This window comes from Arachis ipaensis, chromosome B09 (assembly GCF_000816755.2).
Source record: "Arachis ipaensis cultivar K30076 chromosome B09, Araip1.1, whole genome shotgun sequence".
Lineage (NCBI taxonomy): Eukaryota > Viridiplantae > Streptophyta > Magnoliopsida > Fabales > Fabaceae > Arachis > Arachis ipaensis.
The window spans coordinates 130,229,514-130,240,079 of record NC_029793.2 but is presented as its reverse complement, the minus strand read 5'-3'; the positions used below and the strand labels follow the sequence as shown (position 1 = coordinate 130,240,079).

Here is a 10,566-nt window from a genome sequence, read left to right as displayed (position 1 = left end):
TGGTAGATTTTATAATTAAATAATATATAAAAGATTAATTTGTAATTAAAATTAAATAAAGACAATTTGGTAATTATTAAAAGAGTTAAAAAATATGTTATTACTGGCACCATTTAGTAGTCCAAACATTATAGGACCATCGAATCCTTTGTCAGATTATTTGATGTTACTAGCTTATAATTAAGGGTGGCAAACGGACCCGAAACCCGCCGGGTTGAAACTGCCATAATTAAAAAGTCTGTCTAACCCGTACCGCTTAATCCGCGAACTTTGACGGGGCGGGGTGGACTTTCCCGGCGAGCTCGTCTTTTTTTTTCTTTTTGTAATTGAAAATGTTTTATTTTATAATTTGGATTATGTTCTATATTTGATTGATTAGAGATTTGAAGATATTTAATTATATGTTTTAGACAATGTTTGTTTTATTTTTTACAATGTTGATCTTATTATTTTGTTTTAAAAATTTTGGTTGCTGATTATTTATTATATATTTAGAATTATAAACACTTTAATATTTGTGAATTTAAAAATATTTTTTTATATTTTTAGAAATTATAAATTTATTGAAATAGTTGTAAAATTATATATTGTTTAATATTTAAAAATTTATTAATAAAAAAAAAAGAAGAGAATTGACGGACTTAACCCACCAATCCACCGTTAGATAGGGCGGAAAAGAAATTCGAGATCACCTCACCAACTGAGACAGAATAGCTAGCCCGCCCACCATAGGTGGTCGATCTCTTCCAAAAGTTTGCGAATTCATTCACTAAGGCAAAGCTAAAGCAAGATAATACCTAAGAAGATCATCCAATCAATTCCCCCAGTAGGAAAGATAGATTATGGATTATGAGGATACTCATTGCCTCAGCCCTTCAAGGTGCACTGCCACGGTCAATGAAGATGGAAAGGTTGTTTTGTAACCCGGTTCGGTGTAGAGATAAAGGACAGTAGGGCTTTTGGCGGAGCGAGCCAGGCTAACCCCGTTTGCTGGTACTACATGGAAAATTGTCAAGACATGTAAAACGAGTTATATCTTAACATTTGTTTTCTTATATCAAGATATATCAAATTATTTGGCAATCAATGTGAAAATTTATATTCAAATAAGAAATAATAATAGCATGAAATTACTACAAAATATTTTGTTAAAATTAGTATATAATGTAAAACCATCTATCAATAGGTAGTAACAAATGTTACAAATATAATTTACATTCTTCATTTAATTTTTTTTTTTTTTTTGGAAGAAAAGAAAGCTTTTTTTCTCCCTATTTTACTCAAAAATACTAGCCTAAACAGATTCCTAAAATTTATCCACTTCATATAGCAAATAAATGGATACATTTTATTGACCTTATAATGTACTATTTTCTTAACATCAAACATTCATTTAACAAATAGCTTGATTCAAAGTTAAGCCCATAACTTAATGATTAAATCTCCTGCATCTCATTTGAATATAGCATCCTATGTTCAACTCTCCTACATCAGCTTTCAGTCAGATACAGTCTAAATACTCAAACAAGAAACAGATATCTTAGGACTATTCATTGGAATTCCAGTTATACCCATATATGAACTATTAACATGCACAGCTAAAATACAAATATGCACTTAAAATTGAATTCATTCATAGCACCAGGGGGTCCCTGAAATTCCTGAAAGGTTCTTCAATCGTATGCTGTGACTATCGCCTCTCGTCAGGTTTAACAGGAGCATTGTCCAGGTCCTCTATCTCCTTCCTGCTCTTTACCATACTCCATTTCTTACTATTGAAATCTAGTTTGTCCAAATCCTCTGCAATTCCAACATAACCATAAAGAATCTTCTCCACTCTGTCTCCTTCACTTGTTTCTTTGATGTTGCAGCTTTTGATGCCTTCAGATTTTACTCTCTCAAATTCAGTCCTGCCATGATTATTGTCAGAAAGATATCTGTGAAGCCTCTCTGCATCTCCCAGACCACCAAAGGTACCGAGGAATTTCACCAAGATAACGCTTTGATCCGCAGGCTTCCCTAGGCATAATTTGATTCTTCCCCTTACAAAGCCTTTACCTGCAAATTTTGAAATTAAAAGAAAAGAAAAAGGGCAGTTTTCCCAAGACAACATACAATGATTAGATGCCAATTAGGAATACAAGTTTCAAGTGGAATAAATTTACATTTATCATGCTAAACCTGCATATTCAAATGGATGATTCTTGTAAATACACACTAAAACACAAATCAAGTTATATTGAGTTTTAAACCAGCGTGTGCAGTTTACTAACAGTTTTCTACATATTATGTTTTTACCATCCGAGATAAACATCATCAAAAAACAAACCCACCTCTTAGGAAAGATTCAATCGTTTCCATGCTCACAACCTTCCAGTTCTGTGGATTGTCATCATACATTGATATGTTATGGATGATGGTAATTGGAGGCCAGATAATCAAATCCTCCTTTTGAGCCATAGCTTCTGAATGAGGCAATATCTGGGGAACCCAAGTCACTGTATCTTGAGGAACAATAGTATCCCATCCCATCAGAACACAAATTGCTCTGTGAAGACCCAAATGCTTTGTTCTAAGCCCAACCTTATGGGACATAAAAGCATGGGTAACTAGGCGTTGAGTGTCCATGAACTCCTTCGAGGAGCTGTACCATGAGGCAAATAAAGAGTACAAATAAAGAAGTTAGAATTATATAATGGAAATTATACTTCATCTTAAAAAAAAATAAACTTTAGTCTAACTAGTATATTATGAACTGTTCAATGCTCCAAATAATAGACTACCAGGAAATTTAATAGCAACCCAATGTTCTAATTACAATGTAACTAACAAAATCACCTGATGCAATGACAGAAGAAAGCACTAAATTGAAAGACCCAAACATTACTGGCAAATCTTCAAGATAAATGACTGAAGCTAATCAGAAAAAATATAAATAATTCTTTGAATGTTATACTCTCCAACATCAGAAAGACCCAAACTTTACTTTATATGCATCAATGTACATGAAACAGCTTATGAGTAACCTTCTGGTTTACTTCCTAATCTATTTATCAATAACAGCCACATAGCCACTAACTTGTCGTCATTGACCTCTCAGGAGTTCCTAAGGTTATGCTTGGGAGTAAAAGATGATGGAATGGAATGGTTAATAATGGAATAGAAAAATACTTATATGAAAAAATAAATGGAATAGTGATGTGCGGAATATAATGGTTAGAAGAGAGCCACTCTGATGTTTGTAAGTCTTTAATGTAAATGAATGGAATAATGGAAAGGAGTATAAACTTTATCTTCCAATATTATCCCTTCCTAAAAGAGATAAAATGTGAGAAAGTAAAATATAACCTCTCTTATTGACCGTCCAACTCGGGTGAACTCAAAATTTAACTGTTACGATGGCTACGCCAAGCCATGCCCCTCACTGAACCTTGCCTTCAATACTAACAGGACACTCCCAAACACAGGTTTTGGAGAACCATTCTTACCACTCCCTGCCTCTCCCCTGATTTTAATGTTCTCTCTCAAACATACCCTAAGGAACTTGGCTATGTCAGCCATGAATACCCTCAAACAGGAGAAAAATTGATTAAATAACCCAGCTAATTTATTTAATTCATGTTATTCCTAATTTCAGTGGAAAGCAGCACATATTCAAATATTCACCCCTCCCACTAATAATCTTAAAACCCAAAATTACAGCCATACTTGTAACTGGAAAATCAGTTTGTACAACCAAGAACCCTCAGTAGTCTGGGCAATTTTGAGATAACAGTACTCTATTATCATCACTGTGTCAAGCCATGGCCAAGCAAGTAGCAATCCGTTTGGTGGTTGTCAACCTTAAATCAACAACTTCAAATTCATCTACCATCTCACAATCAAAAGCTATAAAATCTTTCCTGTCTCAAATTATACTAGCTGTCTAACCGTTCTTCCTGAATACAATTAGGCTCCAATTTTTTAAGTACCCAAAGGCTAAATCAACTAGCTAAAAATTTACACTTGTACGAACATAAGGTTAACTAAAGTTCTAACCCAACTTTGAAACCATGCAAAACAAGCAAAATTAAATGTAACTTTCACCACCATTCAAAAGAATAGACAACACTTATCCTAGCTTTGCGATTCATGTTCATCCGCAGACCACTTAACCATATGTTTGATCCTATTTGCACGGGCACAGTGATATCAACCCATCACGGCATCCACCTTAATAGAGCAATAACTGCTAATATCAACGTGTTATATTTCCAGAGCTGTAGAACGTAAAACATGATCCCAGGAATAATAACACATGTAGTTGACTCAATCTGTAAGTTAAATACTAGGGAACTCCTAATTCAATATGTGAACAGAAGTGCTCAATTTCATAAAAGAGCATCATAGAAAAGAAAACAGACCTTCTGCCACATACAATGCAGTACAAACTACCAGCTTTTCCTTGATCCCGGTACCTTCTATAGACAGATGAGTTCAGATTCAACCTCTTGGAGAACATTAAGAAAGCCTCATGAACCATTTGTTCAAACTCTTCAGAGCCCTCAGTTGGTTCAGATTCTGTGGCACAAACCCAATCTTCAGATGATTCATCATTAGTTGTATGCTTACTTTCATCGTAACCATGATACTTTTTCCAAACTTTAGGTTGCTTATGAATTGCATTTCTTTTAGAATGTTGCTGGGATTTATACCAGCTTGCAGTACTAGCCCTTGGATGATGCTTTATATTTTGACTGGAAGACTTCTGATACCGAATCGAATGTCTTTGTACATGTCCCATAGACTCTTGAGGTAATATCCAGTCATCAGATGGAAAATCATCATACTCCAACTCATTGTACTTACTCTTATACTTCACATACATGTTATGGTTGGATCCAATATCACCAGATGAATACGTCATATCCATATCTTCATCATCTACCCACTCTTCACTTTCATATAAATCTTGAAATTCTTCGGCTCCATCCCATTTACTTGATCTTATTCTTCTAAAATCATGCACATCAGCTTCATCATTAGCGTTGTATTTTCTTTTCAAAAATCTATCTGGATGGCCATGATTGCCAAAATCCTGTCTCATTTCTTGCACTCTGACAGCTTGTCTGTAGGTTCCAGAATTAGGCATAGACAAAGGAGGACTGTGAAACCTTTCTTGATGAAGTCCTGAACCTCCATCTCTTCGAGATTCAAATTCTGATCTCGGATTTGATAATCGATCAACCTCTGGCGCACCCAGATATGAAACTTTATGATCTTGTGGTATTCTCTTTCCAATTTCAGGATAACTAAACCCAGAATGTGAATAGGTCTCACCTTGTGACGGTGCATTTGATGTTCTTCTCATATCATGATAGTCAGAATACCTTGGCCTTTGTAATGGAGGGTGGTCATGTAAAACAACCCTCCTTTGATAGCCATAAGAATCTTCACTCTTTTCAGTTCTATCTAAATCTGGATGTGAGATATAAGGTCCGGATAACTCCCTATTATCATAATCCATTAATGGTTGCTCATAGTCTACTCGACCATGAGGAGCTACTCTTCTAGGTATATCATCATACTGATATACACGCTCATCCTGTGCTGAATTAACCTGTAATTTAGAATTAATAAAATCCGCATGCTCAGCCCTAGCAGGACTAAACTCACACTGTTGGTGGCACATCATACTCCTCTGCCCAATTTCAGGATCTCTACTAGTGTGTACTGATGGCCTTTGCCCATGTCCATTAAATCCTACAGGTTCTGCTAGTTTTCCACTGCTCCTTGGCACATCATAAGATGTACGCAAATAAACTCCATTACCACGTGAACGTAGAAAATCACTCCTTGACATTTCTATGGAGGAGTTTCCATAACCACGGATGTGAGAAGTGCCTGCAAAATCCTTTGTATAAGGGGGAGAAACTGCATAATATGAGACACCCCTTGCATGATACATAGTTTTCTCAGCCTCATTGTGGGATGCTGCAATGTGTGTCTTATCCATAGGTAGAGGGTCTCTTCGTTGTGGCCTTTCATGGTCAAACCTAGCCATAGGAACACTCCTAGACTGCGGGGGCAAGTGCCCGTCATTTTCTTCATACCGTGGAGCTACACCCATGTCAGTTTCTTCATACCTTGGAGCTAAACCCATATCCGCAATTGACCTATACGAACCTCCTGCCTCATTTTCACGCATCACAAACTTGTGATCCACCATACCATGCCCACCACCAAACCTGCTATCAATGAATTCTTTCTCTCTATCACCATAAACTCGCTTTGCATCCAGATTTTCATCATCAACACAGAAATCCATGGTCTGTGACTGCTCATATCTTGGTCTCAACCCCACAGGCGGTGGTGAACAGTTCCCATGCCCAGTCCCATCATCAAAATGTGCCCTTTTCCTGACTAGTTCAACAGGTGGGGACCTTGACCGGGGCTGGCCACTCCTTCGACAACCCGAATGCCAATCATAATCCTTTCCTTCAAAACCATCACTAACCCCTTTATTTCCAGAACCAACCCTTCTCACTCCATCAACCTTCAGTGGGCTCAAATTCCTCTGCGGGACAACCGGTGATCGGTCTGAGCCCTCAGGGCGGGTCCTCCGGTAAGGGTCGGGACCCGCTTCGAGATGGTTCTGAGCACTCAGCTTCGTAGATGGAGACAGCGAAGCATGCTCCTCCTCGCGTCTTCTGAGTGGTGGTTGTTGTTGCTGTTGCTGTGGTTGCTCTTGTTCTTGTTGTTGCATCGTTTAATTGAGTAAACAGAAACAAACCCTAAATACCCTTTTGGTCGAATTTTAGTAATCCCGAATAAGATCTCAGTAAAAACGGAGAAACCCTAACCCTAGAAAGATGCTGAAATTTGCAGAGAACAGATCAAGCAAGAATTTGAAAGAAGCAAAGTGATGAATGAGATTGATGTTGTTGTGTGGTCAAACCTTATGGAAGATAGCAGGAAGCAGCATCGATGGAGATAGAGAGAAGATTGATCGCCGATGGAACACGGAAGAAGCAGCGAAAAGAGTGCGTGTTTTTGTTTGTGTGATGAAGCAGTGAAGGAAGCTTCTCCAAATCGGTTTTGGTCATTGGTCTTCTCACAATTAAGCACAAAAGATGTAAATATTTTTCTTTTTACAATCCTGCTCAAAACAGCCAAGTAGCCAACTATTAATTGGACAATTGGGCTGCAAACAAATTCAAATAAGTATTTAAAATTAATTTTAAAAAACTCTTAAAATCAAAAGAAAAGGAACCTTCAAAATATAATAAAAAATATCTAAAATTAAATAAAAAAACATCTAAAATTATTATAAAAAATATATTTAAAACATAATTAAAAAAGAGTAATGCTAAGGAACCAAAAGGGTATTAGTCAAAAATCAGTCAAATATTTTTGGGTGAATCCAAAATCTCTACAAGTTAATATATATGGATGTTTCTTCTGCTAAGTATCAGAATGTTTCTTTTTCATACTAAATGGATGTTCTTTTATATATTTTTCGAATTTTTTTTGTATTGCAAATGTGAATGTCTCTATTTCTTTAAGAATTTCATATTTTTTTTTAAGTTTTATAGATATTTAATTATTTTTGCTAAAATATAACTGGATGTTTCTTTTGTTAAGTATTAAGATGTTTTTTTTTTTCATATTAAATGAATGTTTTTTTTATATTTCTGTAATTGTTCAAGGACTCCTTTTGACTAAGATCAAGTGTGTAACATACACCCATAGGCCCAATTAATGTGCTTCTTCCTTGGGCCTCTATCATACACCCTCCCCACCGAATACTTCACTCCAGTCTGTAGTAGTAGTAGCTGAAGCTGAAGAAGAAGCAATGGCGTATTCAACGAAGAAGGGTTTGCTACTGTACAACGTATATAGAACATTAACCTACGCTTTCTCGCCGCTGAATTCGGCTCCACTTGAGGTGACACATTTCCCGAGGCCTCGACCACCATTGCCGGTGGCTGGAGCGACTCGGTCGCCCTTCCCTACCACGGCGACCGGGACCTCTGGTGTGGTTTCACGCTGTGTCATTAGGAGAAGGAATGGCGGCGATTCCAGTGATCAGAGAGTGCGTTCGGAAGATGCCGAACGTGAACATGTTGATGACAATCACTACTATGTCTGGTTGTAAGATAAACTCTAATTTGAATTGCGTTATTTGCATGCTTTGTTAGTTGTTTATGCGTGCAAAACTTCGAGAGGCGGAGAGGGCCGGTGAGAGAGAGGGGGTGAAAGAGAGAGGTTTGTGTGTGTGATTGTTGGAGGTGGGTAGGTTAATGTGAGAGAGAAGATGAAGTTTTTATAGGTTTCAATTAGGTTTACTTAATCAATTTTAAATTTTTTAAATTTTGAATTTAAAAAATTTAAAATTAATTATTAATATAAATTAATGTGGTTTTGTTTAGTTTTTGACTGGTAACCTCTTGGTTCCATATACTTTTTCATTAAAAAAATATCTAAAACAAAAAAAAATCTAAAACATGAAAAAAATATCTAAAACGTATAAAAATAATACATTAGAGCACCTAAAAAAATCGTTTAGAATTATTTAAAAAAATTATCCAAAACTAAAACAAAATATCTAAAATTATTAAAAACAATCATTTCACTTCTTGACTCTCAAGAGGTGGAAGCCACAGCAATCTATAAAATGAGAAGAAAAAGAAGAATTTTGAAAAATTTACTAATATTATAGTAAGATATATAAAGAGAGAGAATAAAATTAGTAATATGAAAGAGAGAGAGAAAAAAAATTGTTATTACTATTGTGTGTCTATACGAATGTAAAACTACATTCCACTATTTATAGAGGTAACATGCTTTGCTTTTTCAACATTTTTTTAATGTCATTCACCATTGAGAAACTGAGCCGCCCAGATACCATCCAACGCAGCTCTCATACTTATCACAACACTCCCCCTTTGGATGCCCATTTAAGATTATTGCTTCGTTAAAACCTTACTAAAGAAAACCCAATGGGAAAAAATTTTAGTGAAGGAAAAAGAGTACAATATCCTTTGTGATGGGGACTGCCTTATTAAAAACATTATCAAGAAAAATCCAATAAAAAAAATCTGACCAAGGGAAAAAGAGTACGGTCTCCCCCTCTTGTCGACATCATTTAATGTCTCAAAATCGGTGCATCCCAATCTCATATAGCAATCTTTCAAAGGAGGATTTTGGGAGTGACTTTGTAAATAAATCTGCCAGATTATCATTTGAGCAGATCTGTTGGACATCAATTGTCCCTTGATTTTGAAGATCATGAGTGAAGAAGAATTTGGGAGAAATATGCTTTGTTCTATCACCTTTGATGTATCCACCCTTAAATTGAGCAATGCATGATGTATTATCTTCAAACAGAACAGTTGGAGCTATCTTATGATCAATCAGTCCACATAATGACAGAATATATTGGATCAGACTCCTGAGCCAAAAACACTCGCGACTAGCTTCATGTATCGCTAGTATTTCAGCATGATTAGAAGATGTTGCTGCAATCGTCTGTTTCGTGGACCTCCATGATATAGCTATACCACCATATATGAACAGGTATTCTGTTTGAGATCTCCCTTTATGTGGATCAGACAAATATCATGCATCTGCATAGCCAACTAATTGTGACTTGGATCCATAGGGATAAAACAATCTCATATCAACCGTTCCCTGAAAATATCGAAAGATTTGCTTAATTCCACTCCAATGTCTTCTGGTTGGAGAGGAACTATACCTTGCTAGTAAATTCATCGCGAATGATATATCAGGTCGTGTATTATTAGCAAGATACATTAGTGCTCTAATGGCACTAAGATATGGTACTTCAGGACCAAGAATATCTTCATTTTCTTCCTTAGAACGGAATTGATCCTTTTCCACATCCAAAGATCTTACGATCATTGAGGGTACTTAATGGATGTGACTTATCTATATAAAATCTCTTCAAGATCTTCTCTGCGTATGTTGTTTGATGAATAAAGATCCCATTTTTTATATGCTCGATCTGTAATCGAGACAAAATTTAGTCTTTCCAAGATCTTTCATCTCAAACTCTTCTTTTAAAGTTTTTATAATTGTTGGAATCTCTTTAGGAGTCTCAATGATATTTAAATCATCAACGTACACAACAATTATAATGAATCCAGATGCAGATTTCTTTATGAAAACACATGGACAGATATCATCATTCTTGATTCTATTTTTGGCCAAATACTCAATAAAATGATTATACCACATTCGTCCAGATTTCTTTAGACCGTATAAAGATCTTTGCAATTTGACTGTGTATAACCCCTGTAAATATTCATTGGATGGTTTAGATATCTTTAGTTCTTCAGAGACTTTCATATAAATATCATGAGCTATATAAGTAGGCTGTTACCACATCCATTAAATGCATATGCAGTTTATGATATGCAAATAAACTGACCAAATAACGTAATGTTATCGCATCCACTACAAGTGAATATGTTTCTTCATAATCTACACCAGGCCTTTGTGAAAAACCTTGTGCCATAAGTCGGGCTTTGTAGCGCACACCTTCATTTTTTTCATTTCGTTTTC

At 35.9% G+C, this 10,566-nt stretch overlaps 1 protein-coding gene across 2 annotated transcripts; it reads right to left on the bottom strand.

Moving 5' to 3' along the window:
- Nucleotides 1,328-7,126, bottom strand: LOC107617791. Of its 2 annotated transcripts, XM_021110424.1 has the most exons (4): nt 6,938-7,126; nt 4,404-6,854; nt 2,334-2,644; nt 1,635-2,058 (listed from the first exon to the last, which is right to left on the bottom strand). In XM_021110424.1, exons 2-4 carry the CDS (start codon nt 6,743-6,745, stop codon nt 1,691-1,693), a joined length of 3,021 nt encoding a protein of 1,006 aa, XP_020966083.1. In that variant the 5' UTR covers nt 6,746-6,854; nt 6,938-7,126; the 3' UTR covers nt 1,635-1,690. The 2 variants fall into 2 exon arrangements, with proteins under 2 accessions (XP_016175146.1, XP_020966083.1); XM_016319660.2 differs by having other exon boundaries at nt 1,328-2,058; nt 4,404-7,125.

Excerpts from the sequence above, each read along its gene's own strand:
- LOC107617791 (XM_021110424.1), bottom strand. The coding sequence starts at position 6,745 with ATGCAACAACAAGAACAAGAGCAACCACAGCAACAGCAACAACAACCA. Across the intron at positions 2,645-4,403 it reads TGCATTGTATGTGGCAGAAG|CTCCTCGAAGGAGTTCATGG; the intron begins GTCTGTTTTCTT and ends CTCATGGTACAG. Across the intron at positions 2,059-2,333 it reads GATTGAATCTTTCCTAAGAG|GTAAAGGCTTTGTAAGGGGA; the intron begins GTGGGTTTGTTT and ends CAAAATTTGCAG.